The sequence below is a fragment of the Buceros rhinoceros genome, unplaced genomic scaffold, assembly GCF_000710305.1.
Source record: "Buceros rhinoceros silvestris isolate BGI_N320 unplaced genomic scaffold, ASM71030v1 scaffold9033, whole genome shotgun sequence".
Taxonomy (NCBI): Eukaryota; Metazoa; Chordata; class Aves; order Bucerotiformes; family Bucerotidae; genus Buceros; species Buceros rhinoceros.
This window is the reverse complement of record NW_010405344.1, coordinates 15,646-30,116: the sequence shown is the minus strand read 5'-3', so window position 1 is coordinate 30,116 and position 14,471 is coordinate 15,646. Positions and strand designations below refer to the sequence as shown.

At 43.5% G+C, this 14,471-nt stretch overlaps 1 protein-coding gene across 1 annotated transcript; it reads left to right on the top strand.

The window, feature by feature from the left end:
• Nucleotides 1–4,597: 4,597 nt before the first annotated feature.
• NUDT5 (nudix (nucleoside diphosphate linked moiety X)-type motif 5) lies at nt 4,598–13,093 on the top strand. Its single transcript, XM_010133683.1, has 9 exons — nt 4,598–4,700; nt 8,249–8,316; nt 9,177–9,229; nt 9,894–10,001; nt 10,442–10,537; nt 11,482–11,583; nt 11,966–11,974; nt 12,596–12,649; nt 12,920–13,093. Exons 1-9 carry the CDS (start codon nt 4,638–4,640, stop codon nt 13,027–13,029), a joined length of 663 nt encoding a protein of 220 aa, XP_010131985.1. The 5' UTR covers nt 4,598–4,637; the 3' UTR covers nt 13,030–13,093.
• The last annotated feature ends 1,378 nt before the right edge of the window (nt 13,094–14,471 follow it).

The window sequence follows — 14,471 nt, the reverse complement described above, 5'->3', positions numbered from 1 at the left end:
CCAGCACTAGTGTGGCCAGCAGGAGCAGGGCAGTGATTGTCCCCATGTACATGGCACTGGTGAGGCCACACCTTGAGCACTGTGTCCAGTGTTGAGCTCCTCACTACAAGAAGGACATTGAGGTGCTGGAGTGTGTCCAGAGAAGGGCAGCAAAGCTGGTGAAGAGTCTGGAGCACAGGTTCTATGAGGAGCAGCTGAGGGTGCTGGGGTTGTTTAGCCTGAGAAAGGAGGCTGAGGGGAGACCTTATCACTCTCTACAACTACCTGAAAGGAGATTGTAGCGAGGTGGAGGTCCGTCTCTTCCTATAACAAGTGATAGGTCAAGAGGAAACGGCCTCAAGTTGCACCAGGGGAGGTTTAGGTTGGATATTAGGAAAAATTTGCTTACACAGCGGGTCATGAAGCATTGGAACAGGCTGCCCAGGGTAAGTGGAGTCCCCATCCCTGGAGGTATTTAAAAGACATGCAGATGAGGTGCTGAGGGATGTGGCTTAGTGGTGACCTGGCAGTGCAGGGTTAAAGGGTAGACTTGATCTTAAAGGGCTTTGCCAACCTAAACAATTCTGTGCTTCTGTAACGGAGCTCGGCAGCGACAGAGCTTCCTCTCTCCTCAGGCAGGGCTGCATTTCATTTTATTTTGGGGAGAGTCGAGAAATAGCTGTTCTTTTTACATCCCGTGCTTCTGCTCTGTGCCTGTGGGTCTCCTGTGCGGAGGGCTGGTCGCTTCCACCCAGTGCTTTACTGACGTGCTCTCACTTCTGCCGTTTGCGGCTGTCTGCCCAAGCCCTCTCACACATCAGTGGTCTTGAAGGTTGATAGCAACACGGAGATGCTGCAAACCCTTTTCTACTTATGCAAGACAGTCTTTATTGTTGTTGTTGTCTGTTCGCAAGGGGAGAACCAGCTGTTTTCCATATTTTGTTTGGTGCTGAGCGAGTCACCACTGCCAAATACTGTGACAAACATGAAATATTTTCCCCCCTTTTTCCCTCTCCATCTCTTCCATCGACTTCTGCTAATTAATTAATTTTGTTGCTAGAGTCATAGTGCTGAAATGCAAGTGCAGTGACCATTGGTAACAAATTTAAAGTGACGTAGGAGCTTTCAGTGATGTCCATTCAGCACGCGTATCTCAGCGTGCTGTTGGTTTAATCATCTGTAAAACAATGCCAGGGTCCCTTTTGCATATTATTTATAAGAAACCCTAATATTTTATTTCATCTCGAGCTTACCTTAGGACACCGTAGCTGAACTTCCGTTAAATCTGGATGCTGTCAGCTAGGATGTGAGTTTGGATCAGAGAATATCTTTTGAAAAGTGGTTTTAAAAAGCTAATCTACCTGTTGTGACTTTGGTAGGTTAACGTAAAGCCCTGGTAGCCTGCCTGCTCTCTAACCTGATTCACAAGCCCCAGATGGCTTAAGATTTTAACTCCTGTGAAGGTTAATTGGGGAACTAGAATGGCTGGATGTTGCCTTGTGAAGAAGTCCCTCAATAAGGGAATAAGCAATGGGGGTAAAGCTTTGCCTTTTATAAATGCTACGCCTTTTTCAGGCCTAAGTTTGACCCGCACTGAAATAAATGGAAGAAGCAGTGTGGTTTGCTGGCAGCAGCCTGTAATATTAGCCACAAAAATCATCAGAGAAGGAGGAAGCAGGCCAAACATTTTTTTTTTTTGCCATAATTTCATGTTCAGCTGCTGTTGATTCATGTGAAGGCTGATAAATGTGGATGCTTTGACATATTCTTAACGTTGCACTGAGAACTGTTAAAAATTTATGTTCATAGACTTCATGCAATCGTAAGTCAGGTAGTCGGGTTCCCAGGCTGCTGTGCGCGCTGCGGTGCGTTCTAACGCAAATGATGCAGTGGTAGCTTTATGAGGTAGAGCAGCCTGTCTGTCTGAGGGCTGCGAGACAAGGTCTGCTCTGACAGCTGACACCGGGCTGCAGAAACCTTCGTCATAGTGTTAAGTTTAATTTTCAGTTGCAGGTAATTTTGTTTATGAACAAAAGGTGTTGCTTCCCTTGACAGTGTGACTAATGGAGCTATGGAATTGCAGCCTTCATTGAACCAAGTGGTGTTTCAGCTTTCTAGCAGCAGAGCTTCTCACTTCTGTACAGTCAGCTGCATTGGGAAAAAATTACTTTTTTGGTGGAACTTTTTAAAATGTAACTCATACATGGAGTAATTGCACCCACTTGTGGAGGAGATGGAAACTGAAGCAGCTGAGATAGAGGAGGCTTCCTCTTGGTATCCCCTATTTTAGATTTTAGTGATAACTCCAACCACTGAAGCTGTGTTACTTTTCATTATTTTAAGTCACCAGCCACCCTTGACTCTGGCCACTGCCGAGGAGAGGAAGCTGTGTTGACAACAGCCCTGAGATGTGGTTCTAGTGTGTGCTCGTAACTGACGTGAGTGCATATTCATGCTGTTGTACAAACCGTTACTGTAGCTGGCTGTTGAGGTTTAGGGTACAGTTGTTGTAATCTGCGTTTAAGAAAGATACACTGATACCGGCAAGCTGACACAGAAGGATTAGTTTGGTCAGTGGAACAGGGTTTCCTGGGAGGGGGGAGCGAAAGAGGAAGGTTTATTCAGACCAATGAAAAAAAAGTTTAACAAGGGTATGGTTCACTATCTACTCCCTTGATGTTTATCTTGTCAGTCAAAAAGGCTGTCATTCTTTCCAAAGGTAGGAGATGAGTTTGCTGTAGGTAGGTGTGTGAGGGGGGTCTATTTTTAAAGGCGGGAGCTGTATGTCGGGCATCACGCAGAGCCTCCTTTGACTGTTTCTTCTGGATCACCAGGAACCTCTTGGAACTGCTGTGCCAGGCTGCCCTTCTTTTGCTTTAGTTTGGTGGAAAGCTGGATTGTGTATTTTAGAGTCACAGCAAGAGACCATGACCATTGTCCAGCTACAGCTCTTAAATCCTCAGTGAAGAGAGTTTGAGATGCTCACGAACAAACGGGTAACAGCTAAGGGAGCTAATGTGGGATGGAAACTGGAAGATAGGCAAGTGAGGTTCCAGAACAGTTTTTCATACTAACAGGAGTAAGGTAGAGAGTAAACACACGTAGTTTTAAGATGGAACTTCATTGCTTTAAGAAGAAAGATTATAGAACATATTTTTGAAAAAACAGAATTGGGTTTAATAGGTCAGGGTTCCTTTTCAGGACTTATGTTACATAAAAACAATTTGACCGTTTGACCGCTACTTCATCCAACAAGACTGTCTTAAGACTTGAGCCTGCCCTGTGCATGTACTGAGGCAAGGGATTTATGTACATTAGTTTTAACCTGCTGATAACCAGAAATATTTTGTACTTCCTTTTAACTACTTTCTGGAATTAAATGCAAATCTTAATATGTAAGAAAGCTGATTGTTGTTGCAGCCTTCTAAGCGTTTCACAAATGTGCAGTAGGTGTATCATAGAAAGGTAAAGATGAGATAAACCATGAAAATGCTAAAATTGGGTATGACAGGGCAGGTGATCACTCACTTCTGGTACTGCTCATTGTGAGAGACCCCACAGAGCCTTACTAAACCCTGGCTAAAGCCCACAGGAAGATTCCTGTTGACTTTCCGGGAAGTTTGCAACTAGCAACACAAAGAATGATAGAGATCTTTAAGATTATCCCATGTCTCCTGCTGTTTAAACTGGTTTGTTTCTTTGCACTGTCTTTTTGCTTACAAACTGTGCTGTTTTTTCAGGACTTCAGTATTACAACTTAATGCCAGAGGTGAGCTTCTTGGAGTAAGAAGGTTGCTACTGCCCTGTAGCAACACAGTGAGGCAGGGGCTAATGGTGACTCTAATGCATCGGATTTTTTCTGCTGCCCAGAGTGCTTTTCAGCTAGAACTGGACTGAGAGAGTGAGTGGACAACCTTACCTCCCTAGGGAGCATTAGGATGCAGGCTGAGGCATCGAGCTGCAGTGCAGAGCCTTGCTTTGGGCACATATTCAGCTGCCTTCGGCGCAGTGTTAGCCACAGCATTCCCAGCGAGAGAGGCTGACACGCTTTGGTCACGCTGCCTCCACATGCCAACTTGCCTTGCCACACATGGAAGACTCTTTGACCTTGTTTCTGGGGGGGAGGATTGAGTCATTTATGTGTTTGTGCTGTGGGTAAGGTGGAGGTAGGTTCTAGTTCTCATTCTTAATAGCAGACTATCTTTACCCCAAGGTCCTCTTGGTATAATTTTTTTTCCACTCTCACAGTGGGGTGTGTAGTCCTGTTGTAGCAATGCTGAGTTGACAGAGCACTTCACCCAGCTCAGAATAAAACAATATTTGACTGAAACAGAGCAATTTTGTCTGACCTTTGAATAGTTAAGGAGGTTGTTTTCAGCCAGCATAGCTACTTGGCAGCTAATAGGACTATGTGAGTCAGGGATTTGACCCAAACTTCTGCTTCTCCTTTGAATTATTTGCTTCTGAAACCATCAGGTGGAGCTGAACATGTGAATTGCACTTGCCACCGCATGTCCCTGACTTTCTCCAGCAAGTTTTATTTGTTAATTTAGAATGCAGAAGGGAACCTTTTAACTTGACTCTGAAAGCAAATATTGACTTTGTTTCATAGTAAACCGGACTTTGCACAGGAGGGGAAAAGCCTGACTGTCCTGGAAATGGCAACTGAGACATCCACAGAAGCTCCAAAACCTGCTAAGCAATTCATCCTTAAAGAAGAGGTATAATATGCTCAGTTTTGATGTTTTGTTGTTAAGTAACAGTTATTTGAGACTAGTCGGAATGTTTGTGAGTGAGAAATGCTGTAGATATTTGTAGAACTCATTCAATAGCCAAGAAGTGTTTCCAGAAGACAGTCAGACAGTTCAGAAAAGGCAGCATTTCTTTTGGTTGATATAATCATACAAATTCTCAATGGGGAGAGAGAAATCTGGTGTTGGATTATTTTAAGCTTCTTTTTGGACTTTGCAGCTGGTTTTGTGTTGTCCGTTCAGGCTGATTTCAGTGTTCAGAAATGATGCTGATACTTCTGAGAGACTCTCCAAAGTGGCGGATCATGAAATTCAGCCTCGTTTCCTAGTCCTTTGAGATGATGAACCACTAAGAGTTGCCTTAACGCTTAGGATTGCACCTGCTTTGATGCTTCCTGGAAGGGCTGGAATTTAGATAATTGCTGTTGTAAAGACATTAGTAAGGAGGCAGTAAGATTTTTTCAAAAAAACTGTGCTCGGATCTTCACTGAATCAGAAGATACCAGCTCCTGAGGAGGGAAGTTGGAGTGCTTCTTAGGAGCACTTTCACCCTAACGTACACTGCCTAGATTTGTTTCTGTTCTCTTTGAAGTGAATTCTTAAATACTCTTCGGTGTTGAAGGTGGGTTTGGCCACAGCTTCTCGCCGTTGCTCTAACATGACTGTAGTTTCTTTTATCCAGCGTTCCTTCCTTGGAGTGAACACAGTCTAGTAGTTTCTTTAGGTTTTGAGGTACAAAACTTTCAGAGGGAAGAAGAGACTCACATTATAGGGATATATTTATGGCTTTTCCCCTTGGGTGTTTTTTCAATACGAGTATTTCTCAAGCATAAAGGGTTTCTTTTTTGTAAGCTTTTGGGATTTTCTGTTAAGACCTGTGTTTTTGCAGGTAATGTTTTCATTTTATCCTTTTTTTTTTTTCATAGTGCGTATTAGTTCTCCTTTGGAATATTATACTCTTTGGAGTAATTGGAAGTTTGTAATTAGGTTTTTCATATTTTAAGCTATTTGGTTTTTTCAGTCATTTTGTAGGATTAATACAGGAGAGCATTTACTCTGCCAGTGGTCCTTATATTAAAAGTGGTTCTGTAACTTTCCAGTAGCTATGTGGTCTGAAGTTGCAATATTTTCTTTCATGAAAGTACTGGCGGATTTTTTTTCCTCCTTCCTGTTTCTGGGAGCCCAGTCAGGCTGTTGGAAGCAAAAGCAGATGTTATTTGCCTATAACAGATAAAGCAATAGAAACAAATCATTCTAAAATGAGTGTGGTAATGCAACACGTCCTGCAAAGTGTCCTTAGGCTTTAAATAGGGGCTTAAGCAAAGCAGAGGTTGTTTTTCTGGCCAGCTTCCGCAGGTTGTAAGTGTGCATCTGATGAGGCAGGGGACAAAATTCTCTCCTTCTTCTAGGTAAACCTGGCAGCTTTCAGTTTTCTCAGCTGGTAGGCTGTTAGCAGCAGGGGTTTCAGCTAACTTCAGGCAACTGTGAAACTACTCCCGATGGAAATCTTTATGCTACGTGTCCCGTAGTACTTCTTAATGATTGCTCTGTGACAGTAGAGGCCAAAAGCTGTGCTTATGAGTACCTGATCAAGACCAGCACACTTTGACGTGGGTTATTATTTTTTTTTACACATAAAACATACTTTTGAGTTGGTTTTGTCTGGTTGGTTTGGGTTTTTTTTGTCTTTTGTCTTTTTGGAGCTTGGATAGATCTGATTTCTTAAGACTAGGTATTTCTTTTTCCTCTAAGGTTCCTGGGGAGGGGGATGAGGTTCTCATCTGAGCTGTTTTTCCCTCTCTGCTTAGCAACTGATAACTTGGTGACAGGGGTAATGATCTGCCAGTTTTGCTGCAGCAATATGGGACTTGGTGTTCTCTGCAACGTTGAAAAAAATTCATCAACGCAAAACATTTGGCAGTGTTTACTTAGCTGAAGTATATATATTTTTCTCCTTGGACAACGAATGGAACACAATTTTCATCTCTTTCTCTTTGGGATCTTCCTGTACCCTAGTTCTGCGGTGATTTAGGAGTGAATACAAAGTGATGTAAAATATACCCGAATGCTTCCAACTGGAATTACTTCTTGTACCTGTAATGAGCGTAAGATATTTAATCTTCTTCCCTGCTGTTTTTGTGCCCACAAAGCTGTTAGAAAGCCCGTTTGAGAAGACACAGCTCTCCTTTTCCAATTCGTGGTATGTGGAAGAACTACACTGTCCAAAATAAATGCCAGCACTCCTGCATGTCAAAGACGTCCAGCCTCCTTTGCAGCCATAGGAGTGCAGTTGTTATTTCGATTGCCTATCATCAAAATAATTATTTGGAAGAACACATTTTAAGAATTATGTGAGTTCATCCAACTCCGTTATAAGTTACTGGACACCTGAATTGCTGCTGATTTGCCCTGTGCCACCAGCTGATGCTGTACTGTGCTGCTGTACTCTAGCTGTAGCTCCGTCATACACCACATTTCATTCCTCTGGGTGTTTTTAGCTGGTGAATCTCTCACTGTTCAAGATCTCCATGGCCACATGGTCCCCAGCTGGAGGCCCCACTAGAGGACTGTAGTGTGCCAGCCGCATTGAATGACCTCTCGGACTTCATCCTTTGCCACAGTTTCACATTGTGTGCTTTTTTTTCCCCAGACGCTCTTTTCCCCTTGCTGATGCTTGCAGCAGTGTGTCTCCTTAGACAATAGGAAGTGATTTGTTCATCTTACTGATTACTTCTGATTTTTGTGGTCAGACTTACAACTGACTTGATACAAAATTCTGAAGACAAGCTTCTCGTCTGCCTATATCTTTAGCAAAGCTTAAAACATGAGTTATATTAAAAGTAGTAAACTGCTGGACTAATACCTAGGAATTTCTTCCCTTTGGAAGGAAATACATGAAAGATGAGGAAACATCACAGGGCAAAAAACCTCATTTACCCCAGCAAAGACACTTTGTAGTGATGTTAATGCCAAGCGCTCGGTCGGCATCTCTCAGAAATCCTAAACCAGCAGTTACAGAAAGCAGCAGTTACGCAAGGCTGCAGTCTGAGATCACGGCAAGACAGGTTTCGGAAAGGTTTGGGTTTCAGTCTTGCACGCTGAGCTTTTGGGCCGTGCTTGCTGATAGGTGAGCTGTCATCATCACTGCCGTAGCTAGAGGCTGTGTGGACCAGCGACCCTTTTTCAGCTGAAACATGACTTCTGCAAAATCCTTCTAAAAAGATGGGGACCTCCCAGTTCATAAAGTCCCACTGAATTCATTGAAACTTGGTTATAAAAGTCATGTTAAGAAAAGTTACTGGGCTTATTTTCTGTTGCTATTCAGGAACATCAAGGAAATGTTGTGGGTGTTTTCCGTAGTAGCTACAGGAATGTTGTTGCATGTTCTTGCACGTATTCAGGTGCTGAGATTTTGTCTTCAAGAGAATCCAGAAATAGTTATGTTTTTTCTCCCCTAGCCCCCAAATACCTTTGGGATTTATTTTATAATGTACTTAACAAATAATTTTTTATTTTAGGTAATTGTAGAAGGGAAATGGTTGAAGCTGGAAAAAACAACTTACACTGATCCTTTTGGTAAATCCAGGTAACTGCCTCTGCAGCATGTCAGGTTCCTGTGATGTTCCCAATTGCTCGGACTAGCCCCAGGCTAGAGAACATGAACGTTACAAACCCGTCACTCAACACGTGATGAGATCTGTTCATTTATAGTTTGTGGGATCTAGTTGGGCTCCTTTGCCCTGCTGATGGTGCTGGGCCGTGCATACCATGACAAATTACCATCCTCTTGGGTATTATCACGCCTGTCCATTCTTCTGTATGCTTCGGTTTTGCTGTATTTATCTACATTCTGTACTGATTGCTTTCTCTGGTGTCTCCTAGTTCATCAGCAAAGAATCCTTTTAAAAATCCTTTTTAAAAGATTGGAGCTTCTGTGAAAGGCTTTTTATTGCTGCTGAATTTTTGGTTTTTCTCATCCCTTTGGTCATTTTGAGAGAGCAGCTTTGGTCTCTTTTGCCTGTGTGCTCTTTGCGTGCTCAAGTAATGGGGCTGAGAGTTCATAGTAACTAAAACTGGAAACTTGACACAAAAGCAGGACAGAAGCTAGAACATGGTCTTGCTACAAAACTGTCTTTCAAAATCTGACATGTTTTACATATAAATTGCTTTATTTTGCACTTTTCCAGCATCACTTTTATAAGACTTGCCTGTTCTGTGACAATTGTTGATGTCTTTTCCTTATTTTAGTGATCTTAAACAATCACTATTTTCTCTCTCTATCCTCTAAGTAGGCAGAACAAAATTATACTACAGACATTTTATAGTGCCAGTATGCGACAGGGCCTGCCTGCTTTCTTGTGGGGCCTCTCTGCGTGCTTTTAAATGGAAGTAGCAAGGGTAGAAGGCCACTTCATATTCACTTGTTCTTTTCTCTGTGTTAAACAGAACTTGGGAAACTGTAAAGCGGACTGGTGACAAGAAGGGTGCTACAGCTGATGGTAAGACACTGGCTGAATTTCTGTGTTTGCATATTTTCCTGTGCGAATTCTGATAAACTCACAGAGCAGATGTAGAGTCCGTCTGTTTCTGAATGAATGAGGATGTGGAACAAACTGCACCCTGAGATCATAAAATGTGAACATCAGTGCTGAAGAATGGCAGGAGCGAGTTTTCCCAAGATCATTGTATTCACTTCAGAACAACGGAGCAATTTCAAAGACACGATGGATGCCCTGATGCAGAGTAGCTCACAGACCCCTGAACTGGGTCTGCTGTTGGGGGCTCAGGATACAGCCGTCTTTGGGCCAAAGAGTGACATGATTTAGCCATGACATGAGTGTAGGAGGGGATTCCACACAATGGCTTCCAAACAGTGTCTGCAGACAAGAGAGCCCTTCTGGAGATGTTGGTGGCCTGAGGCTTGGTCTTGCTTGGTTCCTGTGCCTCTCATTTGCTGGGGCACTCTGAAAATCCTGTTTGGGGCTTTTACTCTCACCACACATGATATAAGGAGCTTAAATTCATCGTTCAGGGTATTGGAGCAGGTGTCTAAACATTTAATGCTCAGAATAACAGCGCTTGGCTTCCTTTCCAGATCCAGCACTAAATACTTTCTGCTGTACTCAGATTCCATGTACTTGTGTCTTCCGTGGCTGTTTGTAGGTGTAGCAGTGATAGCGGTGCTACAGAGGACTCTCCACTACGACTGCATTCTCCTAGTGAAACAGTTCAGGCCCCCAATTAATGGCTATTGCCTGGAATTTCCTGCAGGTAAGCGACTGAAACATGAAGGTGAGTCACGGAAGACAGTTCAGTGCCTTTAGATGTGCTTGGAGTGTCCACCTTACCGAAGGAGCTCCAGTAACCAGAGAACCCTGATGAGCTCTAACTCAGCCTGCTCTTCAGAAATAGGAATATTTGATTATGAAGAGTACAGACTCAGTTCATTTTAGCAGACTGGAGACATTTTGTACAGTAGTCTGGCAGTAGAATATTGGATTTCCCTCCTGGGAAGGTCACCTGCTTCTGTAGATAATCAGTGAAGACCTGGGCTTCAGGTCTGGACTTCCCAGCGCTTCAGTTCATCCCTCTGTGAAAACAGGGTTGTGAGCGTGTTTCACTGCTTCCATAAAGCTGGATTAGATCTCGGGGCGGGTATTGCGGTTAAGTGCCAGCTTTTTAATTGATCCTGTCTATCATTTCTCTCACAGGCCTCATGGAAGAAAATGAGACTGCAGAATGTGCTGCATTGCGAGAGCTGGAGGAAGAAACTGGGTACAAGGGGGAAGTTGTTGAATGTACTCCAGGTCTTTGCTTTTTTTTAATTTTCTCACCCAAAGCTAATTCTGTCTTTGATGAGTACTCTAAATGTCCAAAGTGCTCTAAAGCAAAGGAAAAATCTATGCAGAGAAGCCTACACCGATTAGCAGAGAGTAGTGTCCCATGGCTGTACCAATGAGACTTTGGTCCTTGGTGAGGGAAAACTTTGCTATTAATTCAGATCCTTTATGCAAAACCCAATTATCCAAGCTGTGATTTGGCATTTTAGTGTAAAGGTCTAAATTGCTGGGCTTAACGTGAACAGCAGCTGTGAACTTAGGTAGAAAAATAACTGCATGCTGCAGCCTGAGCAGAGGTCACCCGCACATCAGCCGTGACAAGGTGACAGTGCTCAGGTTCTCCAGCCAAAAGAAGAAAGAGAATAATTGGAGTAAATCCAGAGATCCTGTGGAAGGTGATTGTTGCCAATCCAATGCCTCCTACAGAAAACAAATGAAAGCAAAACGAGGATCATAAGTGAAACTTGAGAAGGTAGGAAGGTGAGGCAGCTTACATGTGATTTCAAGTCAATGTCATTCCAGCTGAGGCTTGGCTCTCCTTATTGGGGGCAACTGCATGCTGGGGCCTGAAGGAGATGGGGACAGGTGATGGCAGAATGGGACTCTAACAGGCTGAGGAAGAACATAAGGGTCTTAGAGTTTACAGCTGAATCTTCAGTCTGTGGGGTGGAAAGTAACCCTTGCTGCTGAGAATGAGCCTTGCAAGGAATCTGTAGGAGAGCTGCGAGTTACGGGAACAGGGCTGTTCAGAACACGTGAAAACAAACATCGCGGCTCTCCCAGCACGAACGTGTGCCAAATACACCTTCTCCTGTTGTATCAGATATACTTCCATGAAAGCTTTTGTTGAAATGTCAAGGTGCCCGACTTCTGCTTTTGAAAAACTGACCTCTACGTATGCTTGTTGGCAGCTCTCTACTTGGACCCAGGTTTGTCAAACAGCACCACACACATTGTGAGCGTCGTCATTAATGGGGATGTGCCTGAGAATACAAGGCCTAAGCAAAAACTTGGTGAGTTTTGTGCCGTTTATTTGAAAATTCTGAGGAGATGACAAGAGTGGGTTTAAAAGAACTATCCCCACCACTGCCTGTCTTCTGTCCCAGCTGATGTAGATGCTGTATGTCCTTCAGATCCTGCCCTGCAGTCGAGATAAGCAGAGCCACATTTCTTTGCTGGATGTGCTTTACTAAATACACCAGCTGTTAAATGTCAGGGGTTGGCACACCCAGAAAGAAGTTTAGGTGCTTAACTCCAGTGAGAGCCATAAGTGTGTGTGAACCTGGAAGTAATTAGTGTCACTCATCACTGCTCAGCTATCAAAATGCTTTTTAGTTGTCAACTCTCCTGTATTTCAAAACCTCTAACTTACTGCGTTTTCTTTTTCACTTGCAGATGATGGAGGTATGTTGTGTAGCTATGTTCCCATTGGCAGTGAGGTCAAGTGTGATCTTCATATGGCGAGATTTACTGAGAATGTCATTCAAAACAGGGGGTTTTGGGGCTTGGTTGTTCTCCTGACCCTTATCAAACATGCATGAGATTGACTTTGGCCTAGACATGAAAATTCCTGTGGGGCATTATCGCATCAATTATCTTTGAGTATTGCACCTACAGCAGCAGTAGCTCAGGAAATAGCAATTACTGACTCCACAACAGCTGCAGATCCGGGCCCAAAGACAACTCGTTCAGGTAGACAGCGGAGCACCAGTGTGTTTACCATTCTCAGAAGGGAGAAGGTCTCCTTTTAGGAGGATTCTTATCCTCCACAGCTGCCAGCTACACTTTATCCCAGCTCTTAACCAGTTTCCTGCTGCGAAACCTGTTTTTACTGACCCCGGTCGCTGCCTTCCCTCACTTAACTGGCCGCTTTGTGATACGTGAAGGCTTGCCGCTTTTGGGTGGGGATGAGCATTAATTAAGGCAGTTTGTTTCCCCTTTGAAACTGTAAGAAACAGGACACTAAAGTAACCTGCTACTGTTCACTAATTTAAAGATGCATAAATCTTCTTTCTTCTTTCCTAGAATTTGTGGAAGTTATTTCACTTCCAAAGCACGACCTGCTGCAAAGAATTGAGGGTAAGAGCTTTCCAACACGTTAAATGCACTAGTGGGAGCTTCAGGAAACTCTTGGCTTCTCACAGCTCCTCAAGGCATTTCTCATCCCAGAACACTGTATCTTAATGAAAAAGCTGTGAGAGCCTTGGCCAGGTAACAGGGGTAGTGACAGCACTGCACATTGGAATGACAAATTCACGTCTGGAATGCTGAACAGCTTCAGTTTAGCAAAGAACTCAGGTTGCTCCAGAGAAGTTCGAACAGCGTCTCCTAACTGTTTTTCTCTTCCAGAACTCATAGCAGAAGAACACATTGCAGTGGATGCCAGGGTTTATACTTACGCCTTGGCCCTGAAGCGTGCAGCAGAAATACCGCTCCAAGTTCCTTTTGGGAAGTTCTAAAACTAGACAATGAGAAATTTAGATGAAAACTGTCCAGTTCTTGTAACTCTTCTTGTACTAAAGGAATGATTCTGGTATGTGGTGTCTGGACCTCTGTAGCTGACAAACAGCATTCCTTCTGACTGCTCAGTCTGTTACGTCCTGATAGAATAATCGTAATAAAAATGCTGTTGAATTTTCAGGCTGGCCTGTTTCTCACTGTATTCATCCTTGCACTTAGGGTGCAGTCTAAGGAAGATGCTTATCTAACTGGAGCTGGTGTTGAACCACCTCCTGTTCAGAGTGAGAAGGGTAGGATGAGCGCACTCCTCTCATCCACAGGCACAAGTGGCAGCACCTCAACAACCACTGGCAATTCTCTGCTTAGTTGCAGGAACAGCAGCATAAGGACACGGCGTGTGTGCTCTGGCTGTAGTGTCGGGAACTTCCTTTTAAGACTTAGACCTGAAGATGTTGTTTCCTTCTCCCAGCCCTAACAACCATCTGGAAACAGAAATTTTGTTTGTTTGATCTAAAATACAGACTCTGGCAATGACGATAATAACAACCAAACACCCACTGGTGCCAACCCAAACAGGGCAGGACCCAGCCAGGTGAGTCTGGTGAAGGTATGATCTTACGTGTCTGCCCTGACGTACCAGGGCCTTCCCGTCCTCCCTCTCTCTGGACACCACCTGTACCTCAGCGGCTCCTTCATTCACTCTCATCACTTCTAGGTAAACCTTTTGCCAATCAAACCTTCAGCGTATCTACACACAGTCAACTGATTCTAGTCTGTGAACAAGCACCACTGCCTCAAGGTTAGGACCTCAGAGCTGTAATAAACATATGCTAATGTCAAAGTCTTGCCTCTGAAGTCCATTTGGATGAGCTGCTCAGCTTTCCTAGCTCAGAAAGGAAGCAGAAAACTTGCTCAAGATTTTTGTACCTTCACAAAGTTATTTTTAAGTTAATACAGAAAAGATCCAAATTCTAAATTAAAGGGGAAAGGTCACTGATTACAGCTGAGCGGAAAAGGTCAATAGTTTTAAGAGGCAGAGTCTTGAGATTTGTTTTGTAATTAAGGCTGCTAAAAGCTGATCAGAATTCTATTCTAGAAGGAGAAAGGATAAAAGAGAAAAGAAAGAGCCTTCCTGACCTACCTCACTAACAAAGTGCATTAGAAATGATGAAAAACTGCATGAAAATTTCATCTTACACAGAGGAGGACACAGGAGAGAGCTTAATTAAATAAGTTTATTGTCTAATGTTTACAGTTGTCCCATTGTCGCTGTAAAGTGCGACAACATAAATAGATTTTCATCAGGAACTCCTCGTTCTCCCTCTCCCTTCTATGAACACTGCTTTAGGAACCAGGCCTTGTTCTTTAGACTCACAGAAGCGAAGTGAACATGAAGTGTCAGTGGCACAGTTTTCACACGTACAGGTTTGAACAATGGCTG

Coding starts and splice junctions, on each gene's coding strand:
- NUDT5 (XM_010133683.1), top strand. CDS start 4,638: ATGGCAACTGAGACATCCACAGAAGCTCCAAAACCTGCTAAGCAATTC. Junction 8,317..9,176: donor GATCCTTTTGGTAAATCCAG/GTAACTGCCTCT, acceptor TGTGTTAAACAG/AACTTGGGAAACTGTAAAGC. Junction 10,538..11,481: donor AGTTGTTGAATGTACTCCAG/GTCTTTGCTTTT, acceptor GCTTGTTGGCAG/CTCTCTACTTGGACCCAGGT.